The sequence below is a fragment of the Bactrocera oleae genome, chromosome 5, assembly GCF_042242935.1.
Source record: "Bactrocera oleae isolate idBacOlea1 chromosome 5, idBacOlea1, whole genome shotgun sequence".
NCBI lineage: Eukaryota > Metazoa > Arthropoda > Insecta > Diptera > Tephritidae > Bactrocera > Bactrocera oleae.
The window spans coordinates 24,470,917-24,498,378 of record NC_091539.1 but is presented as its reverse complement, the minus strand read 5'-3'; the positions used below and the strand labels follow the sequence as shown (position 1 = coordinate 24,498,378).

The 27,462-nt window shown below is 34.4% G+C and overlaps 1 protein-coding gene across 1 annotated transcript; it reads left to right on the top strand.

Annotated features, from left to right (window-relative positions):
- The first annotated feature begins 368 nt into the window (after window positions 1-368).
- Window positions 369-27,267, top strand: LOC138857341 (pharyngeal muscle protein 2-like). Its single transcript, XM_070109737.1, has 3 exons — window positions 369-578; window positions 647-845; window positions 27,137-27,267. The coding sequence occupies exons 1-3, from the start codon at window positions 369-371 to the stop codon at window positions 27,265-27,267; spliced, it is 540 nt and encodes a 179-aa protein (XP_069965838.1).
- Window positions 27,268-27,462: the final 195 nt, after the last annotated feature.

Genomic DNA, 27,462 nt, shown 5'->3' with positions numbered 1-27,462 from the left:
CCAGAAGCAACTAGTTAGCGAATTCGTAGTTGCCAGAATGTTCTAGAAGCAATGTTTTGTTACAGATTTACTATATAAGGGCTGCCGGATTGTGCAGCAAACACAGTTCTAGTTAGAGTGTTGTCGTGATAAGAGCAATCAAGCGATAAGCAAGAAGTTGTAAGCTCGAATAACGAGCAATAAGTGTTAAGTTGTTGGAATTAGAAATAAAGATAAGTGTGTAGCCATTAAATTGGGACTTTTATTTAACAATCCAGTAATCGAACTGAAGAGTGAGTTACAGGTAGACGATTTATAGAGAAATCCGTTACAATTGGTGTCAGAAGTGGGATTGTCAAATAAATTCCCAAAGAGAGAATTGTTTGAAAATGGCCAAGTATAACGATCTGAACATTCCACAATTGAAAAAGGAGCTGCAAAAACGTGGCTTGGCAACAAAGGGAGTAAAGTCCAAATTACAGTCGCGGTTAAGAAGAGCCATGGAAGCAAAGAACATTAATGCTGAGGAATATGTCTTTCAATCGGAATTAGAGGAAGAGACAACAAAGAAACAAGAGAAGGAAGTGACTCAATATTCAGTAGAGGTTATTTGTGCTGCGTTGGAGTCCTTCTTAGAGGATTTTTGCCAGCGCAGGTATCCTCACAGTTGGAAGTGGAGGAAGCGTGTGAACCGGGGTCTTCACAGTATGAAGAGCAAGAAGCTTGTATACCAGCACAAGTGTCCTCGCAGTCGGAAGAACTGAGCGGGCGCATGTCAGCGCGGGTGTCCTCACAGTCGGAAGAGAAGGAAGCGTATATACCATCACAGGGGGATGACTCTGTGCAAGAAGATCCAGAATTGGAAGGTGCATTACATAAGGTATAGTTGAACCAATGTACAACGATTGGAGAAATAACAACAGCAAGGCCAGTCACAAAATCATATTGGGAAGAACGGAGCAGTTTAAAGTTACTGTATGGCTGCTTGCATCGAGTATGGAAAAGCGAAAATAAGCAACCCTTCCGAGTACTTATGGTTGTTCCAAGGGTTGGAATTCCTGATGTTCTTAACGTGCAGTACAAATGTCCAAGAGGAGCGCACTTGAGAGACATGAAATCCGTGGAGCATTTGAAGCAAAGGTTTTATTGGACTGTTTGTCAATCAGCTATAGAAAGGATTGCGAAATATGCTGAGAACTTTGTAGCTAAAGGATCAAGGTCCAGGAGTCATGGGCAGATGAAACAGAACAATTCGCGTGCGCCAGTTGAGAAAATAGGCGTGTATGAAGATGGTCCATTCCCCACCAATAAATTAGGAAATAGTCATGTTTTGGTAGTCAAGGACCATTTCAATAAATGGCCACAAGTATACACAATTCCTAACCAAGAGACTGAACTAGTGGCGGAGGCATTCATCAACAAGTGGGTAACGAGATTCGGTGTTCCATTGGAGTTACGTTCTGATCAAGAATGGAATCTCGAGTCAGCTTTATGTCAAGGGATGTACCAGAAACTGAGTATCCGGAAAACGGATGGAATTAACTCCAAGAAGAGAAGGACGGCTAACGATGTCAGCACCAGCCTAGAAGACGAGATGGGGGACATAAAAGCTTTGTGTTTGGTATCGCAAATATGTCTAATCGGGACGATCAGACTTAGGTGGAGGGCAGTGTGAAGAACACGGATGATAGAATAAAATTGAATCAACGATAAACTGCCAGAAGCAACTTATTAGCGAATTCGTAGTTGCCAGAATGTTTTAGAAGCAATGTTTTGTTACAGATTTACTATATAAGGGCTGCCGGATTGTGCAGCAAACACAGTTCTAGTTAGAGTATTGTCGTGATAAGAGCAATCAAGCTATAAGCAAGAAGTTGTTCCAATATGTATGTTCCAATAGTAATTGTTAACAAAAACAAAAGTATAAGTCCGTGGTTTTCGAAAGAGTTATATAAATTGAAAAACAGAAAAACTCGAGCCTTTAAACATTTAAAAAAAACCGGTTCACTTGTCGACTATTCTAAATATTCGCTATTGCGTCGACAATATTTTGACCTAAACAAAAAATGTTATAATAATTACTTAAATAAAGTTAAAAAAAATATTGTAAGTAATCCAAAATCTTTTTATGATTTCGTCAACTCCAAACGCAGGATTTCCAAATCTCCGTCCGCAATGAAATACAAATCTATCATTTCAAGTGACAATGATATTATATCCAATATGTTTGCAGAATTTTTCAAGTCAAACTACTGTAATAATTCTTCCAAAACTTTTTCTTATCAGCAAGTGCTGTGTTCGAATACTTTAATTAACGCCCCAGTTATTTCTGAAGAAGACGTCCTTTTTAATTTAAATAAGTTAAAACCATCTTTTAGTTATGGCCCAGACATGATACCCTCATGCTTCCTAAAAAATAGTGCCAAATATATTTACTTGCCTTTGACAAGGATATTTAATTCCTCTCTTAAACACGGTATATTTCCTTCAATATGGAAACAGTCATTTATAATCCCTTTGCATAAAAGTGGATTTAGATCCAACATTGAAAACTATAGAGGTATCGCAAAACTATCAGTTATACCTAAACTTTTTGAAGCTATCATCACTGACCATATAACCTTTTCGATTTCTCCGTTAATTTCCTCATCTCAGCATGGATTTCGTAAAGGGAACTCGACTATATCAAACTTACTTGAATTTGTAAACCATGTATCATTGGGTTTTAGGGAACATAAGCATACGGATGTTATATACACAGACTTTAGCAAAGCTTTCGATAAAGTAAATATCTCGATTCTCATACATAAACTTGATCTGCTGGGGTTTCAGCCAAGATTCCTTCAATGGGTATCTTCCTATCTTTATAATAGAACACAACGAGTGATATTTGAGGATACACCTTCAGATACAATTAATGTTTCTTCTGGTGTTCCGCAAGGAACCGATCTTGGCCCGATTCTGTTCTTGTTGTTTATTAACGATATCTCTTCAGTAATAGAATTCTCAAAAATTTTATTATACGCTGACGATGTAAAGCTTTTTAAATCATACACTTCAACTGAGGAAAGGTGTCTGTTGCAAACAGACTTAAACAATTTGGTTGCATGGTGTGATAGAAATGATTTGCCATTGAATCTCAATAAATGTAAGACGATGTGCTTTTCCCGTAGATCTGTGCACCCCTCTTCTTACGTAATAAAACACCATATTCTAGAGCAAGTTTTAAACTATGTTGATTTGCGAGTTAATATGGCTTAATTTCAGTCTTCATATTGATACCATGGTCTTGAAAGCAAAAGCTGTCCTCAGTTTTGTTAAACGTTGGTCTAAAGAATTTAGAGATCCGTATATTACTAAAACACTTTATACAACTTTGGTTAGACCTATATTGGAATATGGCTCTGTGGTATGGAACCCTAGCTACCAAATCCATTCTGACAAGTTAGAGTCGGTTCAAAAACAATTTTTACTTTTCGCCTTAGCGCATTTCCGATGGGATGCTAGGATAAGTCTACCTCCATACACAAGTCGTTTAAAACTTATTAATCTACCTACACTTTCTAGTCGTAGGGAAATGCTTGGCATAATATTCTTAGTGAAACTTTTGAATGGAACTGTTTGCAGTTCTTTTCTCCTGTCTGAAATTAAATTTAATATCCCGGTTCGCATTTCGAGGCAGTTTAGACCTTTACTGCTAAAATCCTGTAGATCAAATTTTGAACTAAACGAGCCATTCCGCCGTATATGTCATGATTTTAATTCTCATTCCAGCTTAATCTGTGACTTATCTGACTCACTTTTCAATATTAAAAAGACTTTATTGTTTTCTCTTAATAAATGAAAATGTAACAATTTATTATATTATAACTTTAGATCTTAGCTGTTGAAATTTTTGTTTCTGTAGCTGAGCAGTTTTAGATCTCAACACTTAAAAAACTCTCTTGCCTTTTCTGACTCGGCTAATTCCGCACGTATGCGGATTGCGCTCCTCGCGTCGGTTGGGCGGGAGGAGGGTAATCGTTGGGTTTATTATTATTATAAAAAGTTTCCATGTCTACGAAGAATGTAGGATCAAAATAGACCAGATCATAAATACTGTGTTTACATAGAACCTCTTTTGACCCTCATTATCGGCAAATTCTCTTTTGGTCTCGCTCTGTGCATTTACACGAGCAAAATGAGTCCAGCAATATTATGTAAATATAAAACAGTATATTTAAAATTTTTATAAGAATTATTTTATGTATACTGGTATATTATTACATATAATTCCGCTAATGTTATTAAAAATGTAAATTGAATGTATTTGAGTAACTTAATTTTTTTCTTTTTTACAACTGTGGAAAATATTTCTATTATTCTATGCTTACATATTTGCATATTACGTATAAAAAATAGTTAACAGAATTAAAATTTCTGCACATATGGTATGTATTCATTTTGAAACCGAGCGCTCTTGCAACCATTTAAAGAATTTGAAAATGACAAGGAATGCTGAAAAGGGTATAAGCGAGCTGTTAAGAGCATGAACATAAACGATTATGAAATAATCTTTGGATTTATTTATAAAGCGAAATATGAACAATAACGGAAAACATACAAATTAATAAAGTTTCCAATGTATAGAATTGTTCATGCTACTACATAAGCTGCTGTCAGAGCTCACGAGTTTTAAAAGATATATTTTTTATACATTTACTATTGTTCAAGAAATGTATACCTTAAATACATTTCTATTAAGTTTTAGTCCTTAATAATAATTTGTCGACGTTATGAGGCGTTAGTGTTGTGCTTCTTTGTGATATTAGCAAGCCAACCTTAACATTCTGTACGACTCTGTAAAATTATAATAAATTATCGTGATATTCGTGTGTATGCACTGTAGGCAAACTAATGTGAGTAGGTGTACATATGTATGTATGAGTGTGGACATACACTCACCAGAAAAAGTTTGCATACACGCTATGTTATTTTCTTTTGTTAAAAAATATCTGTTATATAATAAATTTTAGAGGATAATCATATTATGTGCTATATAACTACTCTATTGCATAATCCAATAGCATTTAAAGCAATGAAAAGCTGTCACCATAGTTTGATAGACAAATTTACAAAGAATAATAATTTGGTAGCCCAGAAAACGTCTGTGTACAACTAGTAAAATGAGAATTCCCTACGTAATAACCATATGTAAAAGTGACGGAAGCTTATAGTTTCTCTTGTTTTCGTAAAAGTAGGAATTTTAAATGATTTTTTTCTATTCAGTTTTTTATTAAATTTAGATAATCGAATCCCCGCTGAAAGAAAAGAAATAGCCCCTCTGAAAGGGAAATAATGGTTAAATTGTCCGAAGAAGGAAAAATATACCCTGAATTCGGTCAAGTTGTGGGAAGAACAAATAGAGTAATACAAACAAAAGAGTAATAAAACAATTACAAACATGCCGGCGTTTTTGTATCTCGGTGGATCTAGGGCGGTCAAAAATACTAGCATAGCGTAAAACTCGTAACGTTTTTCAAAGTGTGAAGCAAAACCATCCAAAATCGATCAATATGCTAAGAAGAATTATATAAAAATAAAAAATCCTTCTGCAGTGACACCATTCGCATAATTAAAAACAAAAACAGGGTTATATGGGGTTTTCATATCGCTTTTCAATGGATAAGTGCATAATGTAGTCGTCCGGAAAGTTTTAGCAGATAGCTTATTTTTCCGATGAGAGCATGTTTTGCGTCTTTAGAATCAAGGAGCGTAAGATTTTATGGTAAAAAACGGGCGCGACACTTGATATGGAAATCTTAAGGGGTTAGGGGTAGTCAGTGGAACGAAAAAGTGAGAATTTTCAGAATTTTTTTTGCTATTAAATCATGTTATAATTCAAAAGTGGTAATATGGCATATTATACAATGTTATGACTTGAAGTCACGAAATTTTCCATTATTAATTTCCAAAGTTATAGCAGTCTGTGTTGACCCAGTTCCAAAAACAGGTTCTTGCGGTGGCAATCAAAAGTTCTTGGAAAGTCATCTAACATCAATCGGATAGAAAATATTAGTTTAATTAATAGATAATCCTGGGCCTGATCTACCCTTTTTTCAAAAATAACCAAAATAACGGCCCTAGGAAATTTTTTTTCTAGATTTTTGGGAAAAATCAACAGTGAATCGATCAGTCCCGAGCTTATAATGTATTCTAAGAGCTGTATAAATGTTATGAAAATCTACTAAGCAATTTTCGAGTTACAGTTGTCACCAGTTCAAAAAACATAGTTTTGAGAAAAACGCATTTAAAGTTTCACACTAGAGCTCCCGAGCGCTTTGAAGTGCCCGAGCGCTCTTTGTTATTTGTCGAATAACTCAAAAAGTAATTATCGGATCAACTTGAAATTTTCAGAGAATAGTTTCAAGATATTACACTTACCGAAAATGCAAAAAAAAGAATTTTTAGAAAATTCCGACTTCCCCTGACCCCTTAATGCAGGAGGTCTGACGTTTAGCAATTGGTAAAGAAAGAAGGGCCAGATTGAAATCCTACCAAAATATATGTGAACAGAATGAAAATCTTTTGTGATGCCATGCTTAGTAGTATTAATTTTCAATCGAAAATTATAAAAGCATTAATTAATTGGGAGCTAGTACATTTAGTTTTTTGATTAAGTATTGAATATTCAAAAATAGTTGCTTTAATATATCACAATATTCCAAAAAACGGTTTAAATAGTTTCTGCACATGTTAAACGTATACATGTATTACAATATGTAATCTTAATAAATGAGTGTTATTCTAATTTAAATTCCCAAAAATTATGTTTGTTTTGTCCGATCTGGCTACGATGCAAAATTTTATAAAAAAAACGCAAATTTTGAGGCGCTCTCACATTGGATTAAGTTGGGCATACCTTTATCCCTGACTGGGGTTTAAAACAGCTTTCTCCAATTTAGGCTAAAATGCGTATGAGTAGAATTAGATTTGGCAAACTCGAGTCCGATTCTACTCGATAATCGTTACCTTCCGAATTTGAACAGGAATTCGCATTCGATTTTGCGGTTAGGTGACTAGTTTCAAGTTTTACTTACCATTATAATATTGTAACGGACTTCGCGATAAATCGTCTACCTTGTAACTCGCCATTGATATCTATCACTGGATTGTTAAATAAAAGTCCCAATTTAGTGGCTATACACTTATCTTTATTTCTAATTCCAACAACTTAACACTTATTGCCCGCTATTCGAGTTTACAACTCAACACTCGGCAATACTCTAATTAGAACTGTGTTTGCTGCGTAATCCGGCAGCCTTTATATAGTAGATCATTAACAAAATATCGCTTTTAGAACATTTTGGCAACTACGAATTTGCTGTTTAGTTGCTTCTGGCAATTTATTATCGATTCGATTTTGTTCTATCATCCGTGCTCGTCACAATATCAGAAAATGTATATTATAGAGAAGGTTCACAGTGTGGCCATTATCAAAATATTTCACTTTTCGCAGGGTAACTGAAAACGATGAGCGTGTTTCACCATAGAAAGTTATTGGCCACAATTAACTTCAGGGGACTGAAAAATAGCAGAATTGAGCATTTTCAATGTTAATTGAGAAAAGCAATGCTAATGTCAATGTTAAGAAATGTATGCCGAAGCTCACGTGTTTTATTTTCTTGTCAAAGAATCACTGTGTCGAAGGACTGACGCGACGACAAAGCTTCGCAACATTGTGTTGTTGGTAGAAAATCCTATCTGTGCCGAAAAAAATTAACGAACATCCGCCAGGTGTCACCGCTTTTCTAGCCGCTTTAACAGTTTTGCTAACAAACTATCGTAAATATGTATGTTTATGTATGAGCATGCATACATATTGACGGAGATTTTTGTCATGGAAAAATATTTTTGAATTGTAAAATATTTTAAATCGACAAAACCTTGTTGCCACTTTTTTCTGTGTTTTGTGGGCTTGTGGGGTTGAAACTTTTGAAGGAACATCAGAAATTTGATCAATATATGATTTTTAGCTTTTGCCATCGTCGCGAAAAGACGCTGGTAGGCAAACGCATGCTCGGGGAGATGAGGGGGTGTCTGTTCTGAAGCGAGGTTGCTTGTTGAAAGTACGCCTGTACGCATGTACGCGTATAAAAATATATGCCAAAGGAGTAACATGCGACTGTAATATCAATGCAAATGCAGCTCATCGTATTTTGTTAGGTTTTGACAATTCACATGCTGGATTTATTTAAAAAAGTAAATAATGGATCTAATGTCTAGTGTAATAAATGTGCGTAGTAGCTGATATAGTAACAGTACAACTAGTTTGATTAAACATCTGAATAAAACACACAAACTTGTTTTAATTCTTGCTAATCATAATCGCACTAGAGTAACGGATGAGAAAGCTAGTCAAGATGAAACATTACAGTTTCAAAACCTAAACATGTAAATAAATATATATATATATTAACAACCTTCAAATTTACATTTTTCCTTGTATATTTCTTAATTTATCAATTTAGTGATGTAATTTAGAATAGTTATTTTTTTATCAAAATGCTCGCTCATGGCATATCGATTTTATAAATAAATTTTTTACCAAATACATTGTTAGTGTTATAAATTAGAATCGATTGAAATCGAAATAATCGATTCTTGCCTTCGGCTAATAGATTGCTAGAATCGTAAAATATCAAATCGGAAACGATTCTTTATAAAAAGTTTCCATGACAAGACAAGACGGGAACTTCCTAATCCAACATAATGTATTGAATACCCGCTACTAATATTTTCAAGGCCAAATTTATAACAGAAATTTTCTAATCTTCAAGTATCAAAAATTCCTAATTTCTTTACTCCAAATTTTGGTCTATTTATTATAAAACATCCTTGAAATAATTACAATTCTTGTTGTAAATAAAATGATATTTGAACTAAATCCTTTGTGATTAAAAGAAATAAATATGACAGCATTTTAATATATTATGTAAATATAAAACAGTAAATTTACAATTTTTATAAGAATTATTTTAGGCATTCTGGTATATTATTACATATAATACCGCTATATGTTATTAAAAATGTAAATTGAATACATTTGAGTAATTTAATTTTCTCCTTTTTTACAGCTGTGAAAAATATTTCTATTATTCTATGCTTACATAGTTGCATATTACGTACAAAAAATAGATAACAGAATTAAAATTTCTTAACATATGGTATATATTCATTTGGAACCGAGTGCTCTTGCAACCATTTAAATTATTTGAAAATGAAATAGAATGCTGGAAAGGGTAGAAGCGAGCTGTTACGAGCAAAAACACAAAGCGTGCCACCCGAACACGAGTGTAATTTTTTCGATTTCTCCGTTATTTTCCTCATCTCAGCATGGATTTCGTAAAGGGAATTCGACTATAACAAACTTACTTGAATTTGTAAACCACGTATCATTGGGTTTTAGGGAACATAAGCATACGTATGTTATATACACAGACTTTAGCAAAGCTTTCGATAAAGTAAATCTCTCGATTCTCATACATAAACTTGATCTGCTGGGCTTTTAGCCAAGATTCCTTCAAAGGGTATCTTCCTATCTTTATAATAGAACACAACGAGTGATATTTGAGGATACACCTTCAGATACAATTAATGTTTCTTCAGATGTTCCACAAGGTAGTCATCTTGGCCCGATTCTGTTCTTGTTGTTTATTAACGATATCTCTTCAGTAATAGAATTCTCAAAAATTTTATTATACGCTGACGACGTAAAGCTTTTTAAATCATACACTTCAACTAAGGAATGGTGTCTGTTGCAAACAGACTTAAACAATTTGGTTGCATGGTGTGTTAGAAATGATTTGCCATTGTATCTCAATAAATGTAAGATGATGTGCTTTTCCCGTAGATCTGTGCACCACTCCTCTTATGTAATTAACTATGTTGATTTCGGAGTTAATATGGATCCTAAGCTTAATTTTAGTCTTCATATTGACACCATGGTCTTGAAAGCAAAAGCTGTCCTCAGTTTCACCTAAAGAATTTAGAGATCCGTATATTAATAAAACACTTTATACAACTTTGGTTAGACCTATATTGGAATATGCCTCTGTTGTATGGAACCCTAGCTACCAAATCCATTCTGACAAGTTAGAGTCTGTTCAAAAGCAATTTTTACTTTTCGCCTTAGCGCATTTCCGATGGGATTCAAGGGTAAGTCTACTTGTCCATACACTAGTCGTTTAAAACTTATTAATCTACCTACACTTTCTAGTCGTAGGGAAATTCTTGGCATAATATTCTTAGCGAAAATTTTGAACGGAACTGTTTGCAGTTCTTTTCTTCTGTCTGAAATTAAATTTAATATCCCGGTTCGCCTTTCGAGGCAGTTTAGACCTTTACTGCTAAAATCCTGTAGATCAAATTTTGAACTAAACGAGCCATTCCGCCGTATATGTCATGATTTTAATTCTCATTCCAGCACATTTGACTTAATTAAAAAGACTTTATTGTTTTCTCTTAATAACTGAAAATGTAACAATTTATTATATTGTAACTTTAAATCTTGGGTGTTGAAATTTTTGTTTCTGTAGCTGAGCAGTTTTAGATCTCAACACTTAAAAAACTCTCTTGCCTTTTCTTACTCGGCTAATTCCGCACGTATGCGGATTGCGCCCCTCGCGTCGGTTAGGCGGGAGGAGAGTAATCGTTGGGTTATTATTACTATTAATAAAGTTTCAAATGTATAGAATTGTTCATGCTACTATTATATATAAGCTGCTCTCGGAGCTGACGAGTTTTAAAGGATATATTTTTTATACATTTACTACTGTTCAAGAAATGTATACCTAAAATACGTTTCTATTAAGTTTTTTATTCCTTAATAATCTACTTATTTGTGTTTAGAAATAATAATTTGTCGACGTTATGAGGCTTTAGTGTTGTGCTACGTTGTGATATTCAAAGTGTGAAGCAAAACCTTTGATTTACTGCATCCAAAATCGATCAATATGCTAAGAAAAATTATAAAAAATCCGTTCTGCACTGACACCATTCGCATAATTATAAACCAAAACAGGGTTATATGGGGTTTTCCGGAAAGTTTTAGCAGATAGTTATTTTTTTCGATGAGAGCATGTTTTGCGTCTTTAGAATCAAGGAGCGTAAGATTTTATGGCGAAAAACGGACACGACACATGATAAGGAAATCTTAAGGGGTTAGGGGTAGTCAAAGGCACGAAAAAGTGAGAATTTTCAGAAATTTGTTACTTATTATATCATGTTATTAATATACAATGTTTTGATTTGAAGTCGAGAAAATTACCAAACATTTTTTTTTAATTTCCAAAGTTATAGCTGTGTGCCCAGTTCCAAAAAAAGGTAATTGCGGTGACAATCATAAGTCCTTGGAAATTCATCTAAAATCAATCGGATTAAAAAAATTTGTTTAATTAATAGATAGCTTTGGGCCTTATCCAACCTTGTTTTTCCAAAATTAACAAATAGGCGGCCTAAAAAATTTTTTTCCTAGATTTTTGGGAAAAATCATCAGTTAATTGGTCGTAAAAACTCTTAATTTTTGAAAAAAATCCATCAATTAGGCTGGAGCTTATAATGTATTCTAAGAGCTGTATAAATATTATGAAAATCTACTAAGCAGTTTTCGAGTTACAGTTGTCACCAGTTCAAAAAACATAGTTTTGAGAAAAAAGCATTTAAAGTTTCACACTAGAGCTCCCGAGCGCTTTGAAGTGCCCGAGCGCTCTTTGTTATTTGTCGAATAACTCAAAAAGTAATTATCGGAGCAACTTGAAATTTTCAGAGAATATTTTCAAGACATTACACTTACCGAAAATGCAAAAAATGATTTTTTGAAAATTCCGACAACCCCTTACCCCTTAATGCAGGAGTTCTGACGTTTAGCAATGGGTAAAGAAGGAAGGGCCAGATTGAAATCCTACCAAAAAATATGTGAACAAAATGAAAATCTTTTGTGATGCCATTAATTAATTGGGAGCTAGTACATTTATTCTTTTAATTAAGTATTGAATATTCAAAAATTCGCGTTTTAATATATCACAATATCCCAAAAAAGGGTTTAAATAGTTTCTGACAAGTTAGAGTCTGTTCAAAAGCAATTTTTACTTTTCGCCTTAGCGCATTTCCGATGGGATTCAAGGGTAAGTCTACTTGTCCATACACTAGTCGTTTAAAACTTATTAATCTACCTACACTTTCTAGTCGTAGGGAAATTCTTGGCATAATATTCTTAGCGAAAATTTTGAACGGAACTGTTTGCAGTTCTTTTCTTCTGTCTGAAATTAAATTTAATATCCCGGTTCGCCTTTCGAGGCAGTTTAGACCTTTACTGCTAAAATCCTGTAGATCAAATTTTGAACTAAACGAGCCATTCCGCCGTATATGTCATGATTTTAATTCTCATTCCAGCACATTTGACTTAATTAAAAAGACTTTATTGTTTTCTCTTAATAACTGAAAATGTAACAATTTATTATATTGTAACTTTAAATCTTGGGTGTTGAAATTTTTGTTTCTGTAGCTGAGCAGTTTTAGATCTCAACACTTAAAAAACTCTCTTGCCTTTTCTTACTCGGCTAATTCCGCACGTATGCGGATTGCGCCCCTCGCGTCGGTTAGGCGGGAGGAGAGTAATCGTTGGGTTATTATTACTATTAATAAAGTTTCAAATGTATAGAATTGTTCATGCTACTATTATATATAAGCTGCTCTCGGAGCTGACGAGTTTTAAAAGATATATTTTTTATACATTTACTACTGTTCAAGAAATGTATACCTAAAATACGTTTCTATTAAGTTTTTTATTCCTTAATAATCTACTTATTTGTGTTTAGAAATAATAATTTGTCGACGTTATGAGGCTTTAGTGTTGTGCTACGTTGTGATATTCAAAGTGTGAAGCAAAACCTTTGATTTACTGCATCCAAAATCGATCAATATGCTAAGAAAAATTATAAAAAATCCGTTCTGCACTGACACCATTCGCATAATTATAAACCAAAACAGGGTTATATGGGGTTTTCCGGAAAGTTTTAGCAGATAGTTATTTTTTTCGATGAGAGCATGTTTTGCGTCTTTAGAATCAAGGAGCGTAAGATTTTATGGCGAAAAACGGACACGACACATGATAAGGAAATCTTAAGGGGTTAGGGGTAGTCAAAGGCACGAAAAAGTGAGAATTTTCAGAAATTTGTTACTTATTATATCATGTTATTAATATACAATGTTTTGATTTGAAGTCGAGAAAATTACCAAACATTTTTTTTTAATTTCCAAAGTTATAGCTGTGTGCCCAGTTCCAAAAAAAGGTAATTGCGGTGACAATCATAAGTCCTTGGAAATTCATCTAAAATCAATCGGATTAAAAAAATTTGTTTAATTAATAGATAGCTTTGGGCCTTATCCAACCTTGTTTTTCCAAAATTAACAAATAGGCGGCCTAAAAAATTTTTTTCCTAGATTTTTGGGAAAAATCATCAGTTAATTGGTCGTAAAAACTCTTAATTTTTGAAAAAAATCCATCAATTAGGCTGGAGCTTATAATGTATTCTAAGAGCTGTATAAATATTATGAAAATCTACTAAGCAGTTTTCGAGTTACAGTTGTCACCAGTTCAAAAAACATAGTTTTGAGAAAAAAGCATTTAAAGTTTCACACTAGAGCTCCCGAGCGCTTTGAAGTGCCCGAGCGCTCTTTGTTATTTGTCGAATAACTCAAAAAGTAATTATCGGAGCAACTTGAAATTTTCAGAGAATATTTTCAAGACATTACACTTACCGAAAATGCAAAAAATGATTTTTTGAAAATTCCGACAACCCCTTACCCCTTAATGCAGGAGTTCTGACGTTTAGCAATGGGTAAAGAAGGAAGGGCCAGATTGAAATCCTACCAAAAAATATGTGAACAAAATGAAAATCTTTTGTGATGCCATTAATTAATTGGGAGCTAGTACATTTATTCTTTTAATTAAGTATTGAATATTCAAAAATTCGCGTTTTAATATATCACAATATCCCAAAAAAGGGTTTAAATAGTTTCTGGATATGTTAAACGGATACATGTATTACAATATGTAATCTTAATAAATTAGTGTTATTCTAATTTAAATTTCCAAAAATTATGTTTGTTTTGTCCGATCTGGCTACAATGGAAAAAGTTATATAAAAAAACGCAAATTTTGAGGCACTCTCACAATGGATTAAGTTGGGCATACCTTTATCCCTGGCTGGGGCTTAGAACAGCATTCTCTAATTTAGGTTAAAATGGGTATAAGTAGAATTAGATATGGCAAACTCGAGTTCGATTCTACTCGATAATCCTTACCTTCCGAATTCGAACAGGAATTCATATTAGATTTTGCGGTTAGGTGACTAGTTTAAAGTTTTACTTACCATTATATAATTGTAACGGCTTTCGCGGTAAATCGTCTACCTTGTAACTCGCCATTGATATCAATCCCTTTTCGAGTTTACGACCCAACACTCGGCGATACTCTAATTAGAACTGTGCTTGCTGCATTATCCGGCAGCCCTTATATAGTAGATGGTTAACAAAACATCGCTTCTATAACATTTTGGGAACAATGAATTTGCTATCTAGTTGCTTCTGGCAATTTAGCATCGATTCGATTATGTTCTATCATCCGTGCTCGTCACAATATCATAACCAACCGTGTGATAGAAAGTCATACAAATACATATGTATTTATTTCCGGTACTTATTATTTATATATTTTCAACCAAAAGTTAGTTTTGTCATAATATATCCAAATGGCGGCGAACGCCATGCGGATTTATTTAAAAAAGTAAATAATGGATCTAATGTCTAGTGTAATAAATGTGCGTAGTAGCTGATATAGTAACAGTACAACTAGTTTGATTTAACATCTGAATAAAACAACAAACACAAACTTGATTTAACTCTTGCTAATCATAATAGCACTAGAGTAACGGATTTGAAGGCCAGTCAAGATGAAACATTACAGTTTCAAAAACTAAACATATAAATAAATATATTTATATTAACAGCCTTCAAATTTACACTTTTTCCTTGTATATTTCTTTTTTTATCTATTTAGTGATGTAATTTATAAAAGTTTTTTTTTCTATCAAGATGCTCGCTTATGGCGTTGCGATTTTATACATCAATTTATTACTAAATAAATTGTTAGTGTTATAATTAATCGTAAAATATAAAATCGGAAACGATTCTTTATAAAAAGTTTCCATGTCTACGAAGAATGTAGGATCAAAATAGACCAGATCATAAATACTGTGTTTGCATAGGGACTCTTTTGACCCTCATTATCGGCAAATTCCCTTTTGGTGTCGCTCTGTGCAACTCGAATCAAGTTTTCTGTCATTCCTTTTCAAAAAATTTTCGCAAATGTTTGTGCGGTTCATCTACGCGACACTTAGAGAGTGTTGCATATTTCATTTGTATGTTGGGATGGTGATCTCACATTTTGCATGCAAGAAATTACCATGAATGTGGTAGAACAATATGCATTATATACGCTTAATAGTTTAAAGAAATACTTAAGACGGGAACTCCCTAATTTACCAGAATGTAATGTGTGCGGGTATTCATGCTATTAATATTTTCATGGCCAAAATTATAACAGGAATTTCCTAATCTTCAAGTATCAAAAATTCCTAATTTCTTTACTTCAAATTTTTTTCTATTTATTATAAAACATCCTTGAATTAATTACAATTCTTGTTGTAAATAAAATGAGATTCAAACTAAATCCTTTGTGGTTAACAGAAATAAATATGACATCATTTTAATATATTATGTAAATATAAAACAGTAAAGTTACAATTTTTATAAGAATTCCTTTATGTATTCTGGTATATTACTACATATAATACCGCTATATGTTATTAAAAATGTAAATTGAATGTATTTAAGTAAATTTTGTCCTTTTTTACAACTGTGCAAAATATTTCTATTATTCTATGCTTACATATTTGCATATTACGTACAAAAAATAGATAACCGAATTAAAATTTCTGAACATATGGTATATATTCATTTGGAACCGAGTGCTCTTGCAACCATTTGAATAATTTGAAATTGAAAAGGAATGTGGAGAAGGGTAGAAGCGAGCTGTTTCGAACAAGAACACAAAGCGTGCCACCCGAACACGAGTGGCACGGTCCCTTCGTCCTTTCTCGTCGTCCCCTCGCCCACACTAAACCGGTTTGGGTTACAAAAGAGTCCCAATGCAAACACACTAAAAGCTGCAAAGCTATTGATAGCCAGACCATAGTTTCGATAGTTAAAAAAAAAATACTATCGATATTTTTCCCTTTTGAATTCTATCTACTTTTCGCTGGTTTAATATAAGGGACATTGGCTTTGTACACTTCACGTTTATGAAATAATCTTTGGATTTATGTATAAAGCGAAATATGAACAATAACGAAAAACATACAAAGTAATAAAGTTTCAAATTTATATTTTTATGCTCTCAGAGCTGACGAGTCTTAAAAGATATATTTTTTATACATTTACTACTGTTCAAGAAATGTATACCTAAAATACGTTTCTATTAAGTTTTTTATTCCTTAATAATCCACTTGTTTGTGTTTAAAAATAATAATTTGTCGACGTTATAAGGCTTTAGTGTTGTACTCTTTTGTGATATTAGCAAGCCAGCCTTAACATTCTGGACGACTCAGTAAAATTAAAATAAATTATCGTGATATTCGTGTGTATGCACTGTAGCTGCTACTGTTGGCTATTTAATCTCTTTTAGTTTCATAAAGCTATATATTATATTTAATGTCCTTTAATGAATATCAAATAAATTGCCTTTTTATAAAAAGTATATTGGCCAGATGACTTACGCCCCCCATTCCATACTCGCCACTGGGAGCCAATACACCACATCAACACAATCCACAAGAAGACTCCACCCACTAACACACAGACCACCCATACATACACATCACATCATCACAATTCTACACAACCAAACCATTAAAACGGACTAACAAAGGACCTGAGATTTCCTCTTTTCGTTCGAAATTCGAGCCAGCAAGACGATATATCCGATAATCAATTGTAATCCGTTTTATTTTTTTTTTTCAAAAATAAATATATTACATATTCATTATACCAGTCGTATCCGTGGTTATTGAGTTTAATGGCTAAAGTGCAAAAAGGTGCCATAGTGAGCAGCACTATGGAGTGATTAAACTTTAAAACCCTTTGTGCAGTGGCAAAATTAACAATTCAAACAAGTAGGGAAAACTTTAGTATACCGTCCGAGGCTTTCGGGGATAAAATGGGTATAGGCGGATATAGGAGATTCTTCAGATCAAGAATATATATAGATATAGCCGCGGGATTTCGAGATATTTACGTTCAAAGTTGAAAATTTCAACTATTTAAAGTACAAATTTTTTCGCCTTAAAATATATAATACACTTATATTTTTTATTTTTATATCCACCAACACTTCACTAATTCGTTTGTTTCTATTAAATTCTATTTATTCTCACAATAACCAAAGGGATGCAAAATGTCAAATAACCCGTGTTACCTTATCGACATAAAACAGATAGTACCCCAAATACAGGAATCCAAAACCCAGAAAAATAAACTATTAGAGATCATTGATGTTAAAGATTATTAACTAATTTTTGCGTTGGCGGCCTTCGGCCGCACTTCGAAAAACATAACCCTGGTCGGTCCAACACCGGCGTGTACCAAGATCTTTTCGCGTAGAACTCCTTTTTGCGTTGGCGACCTTCGGCCGTTCTTTAAAAAATTAACCCTGGCCGGTCCAACACCGGGGTATACCAAAATTTTTCGTGCAGAACTTCTTTTTGCATTGGGGACCTTCGGTCGCGCTTCAAAAAAAAACCCTGGTCAGTTCAACACCGGGGTGTACGAGGGTTTTTTCGCACAGAAATTTTTTTTGCGTTAGCGGCCTTCGTCCGCGTTTAACAAGAAAAATAACCCTGGTCAGTCCAACATCGGGGTTTATAAAGTGAAGGACACTAAAGATTTATTAACAATTATGGTTCCTGTATTTAGGGCAGAATCTCTCTTTTAATTTTATTTTGCAAAATATAATATATTAGTATGGCAACACTGTTATTTGACATTTAAAACTCTTTTGCTATTGTCAAAAGTAATTAAATTGAAGAATGATTTAAACATTGAAATAAAGCTATTTTTGCATCATATAATATAAAAAAAATTCTAAAATCGAATTAGTAAAGTTTTAGTGGATATAAAAGTGAAAAATATAAGTGTATAATTCATTTTAAATCGAAAAAATACGTACTTTAAATAGTTGAAATTTTCAACTTAATGTCGAAAACTATAAGTTTCCTGCGGCTATATCTATATATATTCTTGATCTGAAGAATCTCCTCTATCCGCTCATACTCATTTTAAGGAAAACTTTAGTATACCGTTTCAGGCTTTCAGTTCTTTTATTCGTTTCATGGTAACCATTGCTGTTGTGCTGTTTTCTGACGAAATAAGGGTTTCTTCGCTGCCCCGTTCGTCCCTATTATGCTTTCTCTGCTTTGTATAGGCGAGGTTTCTATGGTCCTTTTTCCCCTGCTCTCTTTCTGCTATAGATTTAGCGTAAGAGGCCGAAAACATGCTAAAGCAGATGCTAGATCCTTCGGCTGAGCCGGAAAAACAATAGCTTAGAGTGATTTTTTTAGACCTGAAATAAAGGCGTGGAGCGCGTCAGTCCTAACCTCATCATTCAGAAGCGTTGACTGCACCGCTTTGAGTGTCATTATTTGATTGCCTCCATGCTACGTATTCTTCTGACCCGCCATTAAATTCTGGGACTGATTTTATTATGTCCAGAGGAATATTGCAATTGTTCTGTGGGTCCACAGAAATTTTTTTATAGGGCTCTACTTGTGGTACTTCCATACTCAAGTTATTTACCCGCTAATTCAATGCGTTAAGCTATGTTTGAAATCTTAGCTTTTGCTGCGCTAATGCTTCGCTAACAGCGGTGACTATTAATGCTTGCACTTCGTTTACGTCCATGGCGAAATTCGTTTACTTTGTGATTTGGCTATCGTTGTTTTCTATGTCCAACTCAATATCACTGTCGCAGTCGGTTTTTATATTGCGTAACGCACCTAACCAACTCATGTGATCATGTGTATAATACAAATTCTTAGCAGCGGCTTGAATTTCTTTAGAATGGATTTGTTTTTTATAGAATAATTATTTTAGGCGACACAAAGCATATATATATATATATATTTATATTTGTATATATATTTTTTTTGTTTTAATAAATCGATATTTCACAATCACATCTGTTACTGTTAGTAGTTTATAAGATAACTAATTTGGTGCGAGTAATTTGGAGAAAATCTTAAAAGAACCTACATGGTATGGAAAGTAGAGTAACTCTAACCCTAACTAGGGTCTGAACCCTTGTATGTTGGGCGCCAGTTATGTTATTTATTGTAGTTTGCTCCAAATGAACTGTTGCGTCTCTGCAGAAGTTTTAAGCGGTGTGCGTTAAATGCGCGTACAGTTTCGCAATTGTTGACAAAAGGACTTGCATATAAGTTATGGTGTAGTGCACTTCTGTGATTTATTGAGTCTGATTAGAACTAATTTACATTATAAAATTAACTTTAAGCTAAACCTAAAAGTTGAACCCATAAACTACAAAGTGACAGCCGGCAAGCCGACTCAGCATAAGCGATAACGTGGACATTTGCAGCATAATCAAATATCAGGTTACCGCAGCTGACCTAGTAATCAGGCCACTGAGCTCATGCGTCAGCGGAGCAAATGCGTAAAGGTAACTACAAGTTTCCTAATTCTTATGTGTTAACTAGTTTACCATACACACATATAGTATACAATATTGTCTCCAAAACCCCTTGGCGGAAACCAAAGTGAGTCGTATCGATTCCTTTTAGTATTTGTAATTTTTCTAACATTGTATATATGTTAAAATTTATGCTTTTGCAGTTTAATTATTACATAAATCCGTCTTAATAAAAACAATAACAAAAAAGCGGTTACCAAACTGTTTCAATATTTCATTTTATTTTCCGAAACCGAAATACCGCTAACAGACAGTTTGGTAAAAAATATATATCCAAATATATAACGATCTCTTGATTGCCTAGCCAACATACATTTTACGAAAATACCTGCGGTAAATTTTTCTCCTTTTCGCGGTCTTTTCGCACTGCGAACATATGTACACTCGCATTTATTCATACATACGGGCGCAAGTATACAAACATATACGCGAAATAACATCGAAAAAAAATATATATATACCCTATTGACATTGGGTACAACATTTGGTTTTTTTTCTCGGTTCTTATACTTTTATAAACAAATTAAGCGTAGACAATTTGGAATCTAATAAAACAAACCAAAAAATTTGGTTTCTGACCAATATACGCAAATATTGGTATATATAATATGTACATGTAGGTATATTCATACATTGGTATATACGTACATCGCTTTAAAGTCCATATTGGCACATATCCGCAATACCCTAGTCTTTCCTCAACAAAAACAAGCAGGATTACGCAAAAATAAGTATGCACTATGTAAAATGTAAATGTAATGTAAAAAAAGTCATATCAATTGCAAAATAGAAATAAAACTTTTCGTGCGTTACAATACCAATTACACATAACATTGCCTTCTTAAGTATGATAGATCGATGTCATTCACATTTCTCGTTATTAAGAACCGTTTAATTTTTTCATTAAAAACTAAAACTCACGTCACATAAATATGTATGCAATTTACGATTTCAGTATGTTTTCGACTGTATTTGTTCGCTTCAAAATCATTAAATAGTTATTTTTTGTTTAAGATATAAATATTTACAAGTTTTAATAAAATTTGAGCCCTAATTTAATTTAAATTTAGATCTTGGCGCCGCGCGGAAGAGAGCTATCACAAGATGTAAAAGATGTTATAATAGAACTACAAAAAGAACAAAAAAGTCAAAGGCAAATTGGAAAAATAACAAATAAAAGTAGTTCAACTATTAAAAAAAATAATAATAAAATATAAAAAAGACGGAAATACACAAAATAAGGGAAGATCTGGGCAGCCAAAAATATTGTATTAAAATATACAAGATACAGGTGAACCCAAAGGAGAGTGCACCAAAAGTGAAATTAGACTGGTAAAACCTGCAATCCCCAAACTCTTCGTCGAGTACTGTATGATGATGGCTACCATGGTCGTAATGTCCGTAAAAACCCATTAATAAACAACATTAACAGACAAAAAATATTGATTTTTGTGAAAGAGCACGAAAATAAAGACGAACATTTCTGGAATTCTGTAATTTTCTCGGACGAAAAAAAGAAAGATACAATATTTTTGGCTCGGATGGACATGAAAAAGTTTGGAAAAAAGTGAATATTGAGCTTGAACCACGGAATATTACTGCCACGGTAAAACATGCTGGTGGGTCGCTTATGATGTGGGGATGTATGGCAGCATCTGGAGTAGGCAATCTTATGTTCATTAAACATACAATGAACAAATATGATTACCATAACATTTTAAAAGGAAATTTGAACGAAAGTGCAGCTAGATTTGGACTTGAAAGATCATTTGCCTTCCAACACGACAATGATCCAAAACACACCGCTCGCATTGTTAAGGAATGGCTTCTTTACAAGACAGCCAAACAATCAAAAACACCCACCCAATCTCCTGATGTCAATCCTATCGAGCATCTGTGGGATTATTTAGAAAGAAAAATCAGAAGACACCAAAAAAGCAGCAAAAAATCTTTGAAAGCTGCGTTAATCGAAGAATTGAGCAAGATTCCACCTTCTGTGACCCAAAAGCTGGTAAAGTCCATGCCATCCAGGTTGAGTGTAATTAAAAAATCCAAAGGCTATCCAACGAAATATTTACCATAAATCAAAGCTCAAAAATAAACCCGTTAGAACTTTTTTTTCGCAATTTATTTTTAGTGCAGACATAATTTAGTGACGAAATTTTAAGCTATTGGAACATTATTTTCTGTAATTTAAAAAATTATTCCTGAAAATTCTCAAGAGTTTTTGAGAAATGAAAAGAAGTTATTAATAGGGGACGCGAAATTTAGAATATCCGATGCAAATGAATTACGTCCGCAGGATTCTCCTTTTAAAATACAATTGCAGTATTTATTCCGTTTCTTGGAATCGCTTAGCCTAAACTTAAGCTAACGGTTTAAACTAGTGGTAATGGAAATATGTACAAAAAGGGGTAAGTATCATATGATTACATTTCGAACTTCTATTAATTATTGTAATAGATTAAGGTGAGTATTTTACATAGGGTTTGAAGGTAAGTATATTTATATAACAAAAAACTTTATAATTCAATTACAGTATTTTAATAATTCATTTTATATTTTAAATAAATTTAATATTTAAGTTAGTATTCATGAAGTCGTTTGACGCAACAATTACCTTAAGTTCGGAGTTTTTTTGTATTGGAGAAATATAAATATATGAAATAATTGAAAATAAAAAATAAAAAAATTGGTTAATAATATTAGTTTTAAGGCTTTTCTTCGCATGAAAAACCCAAGAAACACACTTCATACTTATTTTTGCGACGCACTGTGTGTACAAAGTGCATTAATCTCTTAGACTAATTAGCTCTCAATTGCGCATAACGACAAGTACTTATGTATCAGCTGATCCGCTTATAGGTATACCCTATATTATTTACGGACACATAATACATACAAATAAAATTAAAAATAAAAAACTTTGCGTTTATTAATAATCTATTAAATAAATTAAATAAAAAAATGTTTAATATCAAAGCGATAAAATACGAAATACGCATAATTTATTCATTTAATTGGAAATAAAACCTATTATTAACTTAAAAGAGTTCTCGGTTAAACATACGAGTATACAGGGAAATTGAAAACGTTCTTGTTTTATTAAATTTTATTCGAAACTCTTATTTACTTCAAGGAAGTTCCTCTCAAACACATATAACTACATACATTCTAGAATATTTGTGAAATTTCATCAGTTTACTCTGACAAAATTTTTATTTAATTCAATACATCTTTTAAATGAGCTCAGACTCAAAAGATTCTAAAACAACTCAGTTGCTTAAAGTTCCAAAAATGATTTCTGACGAAAAAGGTCCATGTACACCTGACGAAGCTACACGCTCAAAACTAGGTGCCACAAAGCAAAACAGGGAGAAAGATATTTCATACACCAACTTTATTTCCGAGAGTGACAGCCTTATACAATACTGCACTCGATTTTCATTTTCGCCGATTGAGGACAATTCTGAATCGGTATTAGAAATCCAATCGTAGAATCTGACGAATCAGATTTACCGGAAAATTTCTAATCGTCGGCTTCCGCGAAACACTAAAACTGTTTAGACCAGTTTGATGACACAAAAACAATGATTTCTGACCAAATAAAATTAATTAGAGCAATTGCACCTACTTCAAATCCAAGAGAAGAGCTGCCACAAATTCATTGTCAAGAGGCAATTTCAGGCATCCATCTCATGGTGGTTTTGAACAATGTCCGTCCTTCCGAAACTCGTTTACAGCCGTTTACATAAATCCCCAAAACTATCAAATGCACACAAATTGTAGGCAGGCAATGCACAAGCAGGCGTCCTATTCAAACAGTTCGCACTAAATGACGATAATTTCAATTTGGCTTGGGAAGCTCTTAAATCAAGATACGAAAACGAAAGAATATTGGTCGATAAACAAATATCGATACTAATGAACTGGCAAAAAATTCAAAAGGAAAATAGTGAAGAATTTATCAAATTTCAATCCACTGTTTAAATTTGTTTGTCAGTTTTATCGACACAGAATGTTCCCACAGACAGCTCGGACCCTGTACTGGTAAACATATGCACCGCCGCATTACCAGAAAAATCATTACTTTTATGAGAGCAATCGCGAAGAAAATGCCTACGTGGCAACATATGAAAAATTTCTTAACTACCCAATACGAAATCGCAGAAAGGGTAGATAAAAAAATAGTCAGAACAAAAATTGTTCAACACGACCTAAATAAAAGCTTCAATTGACCCCAAAACAGTAGCAACAACAATTTAAATAGAAGCTTTCTTAAAAATCAATCCTTCACATTCGAACAATACAAACAAACGTCATGTGAACTGTGTACAAGAGGGCATACACTCAAATCTTGCGAGAAATTTAAAAAATTTAATATTATCGACCGAAATAATTTTGTAAAAACAAAAAGACTTTGTACAAACTGCCTTTCACATGTGCATACACTTAAAGAGTGCGAAAGCAAATTTAATTGCGTTTACCCCCAAACAGTTCTAATATGAAAAGAGATACGGGTCTAGTTGCAACAACAAATCCCGAAAATTGCCAAGAAGCACCATGCTGCTGAAAGGCATTAAAAACTCAAACGCTACACAGCGAAAATCGAAGTAGGGTAGTACTACCCATAGCAGTTGTCTCCATCGAACATCGAGTAGAACTGTTTAAGCTTAGGACCTTAATAGACCAAGGATCACAACGATCATTTAAAGCGTCTAGGGCTCAAAATAGGCTACAACTGCCAACAAAACTAGATAATTTTGAAATCACGGGAACTACTTTTCCGTCCAAAACTGAAACAAGATCTGCCCCATTACCCTTACTTCCCCCAAAGATAAGCCCATTCAAGCAGAAGCTATTGTCTTACCGCAACTAACAAATATGCTTCCAAACTATCACATAAAAAGCAAACATTGGCAAATGCTTTCATACTAAAGTTAGTAGATTCCAACTGCAACACCCCTGCTCAAATAGATCTTCTATTAGGCTGCGATCTCATTCCACAGATAATACTCGAAGGTATTGAGAAAATTTCAAAAACACTTCTCGCACAAAATACTATATTTGGTTGGATCCTAAGTGGACTATAAAATAAAAACAGTTACCTTTGGCATCAACTGCGCTCCATATTTAGTCATTCGAACACTCCACGAATTGGCAGAAAACACAAAGTCAGAATTTCCTCTGGCAACCGAAGTGTTAAAAACTCAAAATTATGTAGACTCAAACGTATGTAGACAATAACCTGTGTGGAAGTCACAGTCTTCCTTAGCACAGGTTATATCAGCCCTCAAAACCGCAGGGTTTCCTTTAAAAAAAATTACTGCAAATCAGCTAAATATAGTAAAAAATATGCCAAAAGAAAATTTGTTGGACACTAATTTCTAAAATTATGGCTAGACGGAACCGACTGGGACGAACAAGTGAAACCTCTTGGCTTAGAAAAATGGTCCCAGTTCGCAAACAATCTGGAAGACATTTCCCAGATAGAAATCCCACCATGGGTAAACTATTTCCCCGCACACAAAATCGAATTACACGGTTTCTGTGATGCCTCTGAGAGAGCATACTGTGTCATTTTACACGTTCGCACACAAAGCGATACCGCGATCACAAGTCACTTATTAGTAGCAAAAGCAAAGGGGCTCCTGTAAAAACGCTAAGTCTACCTCGGCTTGAGCAATGTGGCGTGCTACTACTCGCAAAATTAGCTTTCATGATGCAGACCCATTTAAACATAAAGAAATATAGATTGTATCTCTGGTACACATGCATGGAAGAAGTACATTTCTAATCGAACGTCTCAAATACTTGACCTAGTGGGATCAGCCACTTGGCGACACGTAGCCAGTGCTGATCCATTCATTGACACGAAAGGAGTACTCCGTGCGAATGGTCGGCTTGCCGATTCAAGCCTGACGTATAACGAACGTCATCCCAGAGAAATCTCAACTTGCCACCTTATACTTTAACTATGTCTACGTGCTATTGCTACACGCCAAACATCGCCTCTTGTAACAAATAGTCCGTCAAGAGTTTTATATTCCAAGACTCAAGCCCAAAAAAAAGAAATGCATTTTCATGTGCAAGATCTGCACTATGCGTAAGTAGAAGATGTGAACGCAGGCAGCACTTCCACCGAAACGCTGCATCTTCGCTCTGGCTTTCACAATCACAGGTGTCGATTTTACTGGGCCTTTTCAAATAAAGGCGTCGTCGCCCACCATAATGAAAGGCTATGTGACTGCCTTTGTCTGTTTTACGACAACAGCAGTGCACCTCGAGCTATATACGAATCTGACTAAGGAGGCCTTTCTCGCGGCATTTGCTCGTTTCGTCGGACGACGCGGCTTCCCTTCAAAACTAATCAGCGATAACGGCAAAACCTTCATTGGGGCCCAAAGAGTTACTGAAAAACAGTTTGTGGACTTTATTAAACAAGTATCACCTGAAATTGTTCAGAAGTATGCTTCCCAAGCCATTAATTGGCGGTTTATCCCCCCAAGCGCTCCTCATATGGGTGGTTTATGGGAATCAGCTGTAAAAAGCTTCAAATCCCATTTCAAAAAAGTAGCTGGAAATTATAAATTCAATTATGAAGAATTCTCTATGTACCTTATTAATCCGAATTGAAGCCGTTCTCAATTCACGGCCACCCACAACACTCTCGCAAGATCCCTCCGACTTCACAGCCCTAACTCCAGGGTATTTTCTCAAAGGAGCACCCATTCTGGCCATACCTGAGCCAGGCGTGGAGTCGCTATCCTTATTAAATCGATGGGAAATAATCAAAATTCTTCATCATTATTTCAGCCGCTGATGGAAGGAAGAGTATATCAAGGACCTTCATAAAAGGTACCGATGGAAAACTCCAGAAAAGGCGGCAAAGCTTGGAGACTGTGTCATCATACACGATGATTGTCTACCCCTACAGATAGGCGGCTTGGCCGTATAGAAAAAATACATTACGGTTCCGACGGTCATATACGAGTAGTTGATCTCCGTACTCAAAGCAGAATGCTAACCAGACCGCTCGTGAAATTATGTTTTCTGCCAACCGCACCTAATGACGAAACCGCAAATAACGAACAATCCGCCGATATTACCCCAACGCAAATTAATTAATAGTATAACAAACCGATAAACCCGCAAATGACAAAACCGTTGAAAATGCCAACCGTTCTAACTACAATAATCGATCAAGTTGACCATCCATTCCTGCCACATACAGTGGCACAATCGCTATAAATTTACATGCCACAAATGAATAACCATTTTAACTTCTTCATACAGATAAATATAAATGTGGATATGGCAGCAACACCAACACCAACAGTAAGGTCGGCTATCAATGTGCCGCGCTATGGGGCAACTCCAGCACCACGAACCATAGCGGCAACCGTTCCTGCAACCGCTACCCGTAGTCGAGACCACTACCACTTTCTTTAACAATCTCAAGTGAACCTCAGCGCGACCGATGCCCACTGTGTCGACGCACACACCGGCTGCAACACTACAGCATTTTCCGAGGCATGCAGCCTATGCAACGTCAGTAGGTTGCCCAAGCTCAAGGGGCTTGCCTCAATTATTTGGCTCCGGTACACGCAACTCCGGAGCGT

Coding starts and splice junctions, on each gene's coding strand:
- LOC138857341 (XM_070109737.1), top strand. CDS start 369: ATGGCCAAGTATAACGATCTGAACATTCCACAATTGAAAAAGGAGCTG. Junction 579..646: donor AGGAAGTGACTCAATATTCA/GTAGAGGTTATT, acceptor GTATCCTCACAG/TTGGAAGTGGAGGAAGCGTG. Junction 846..27,136: donor AGAAGATCCAGAATTGGAAG/GTGCATTACATA, acceptor TTCTTCATACAG/ATAAATATAAATGTGGATAT.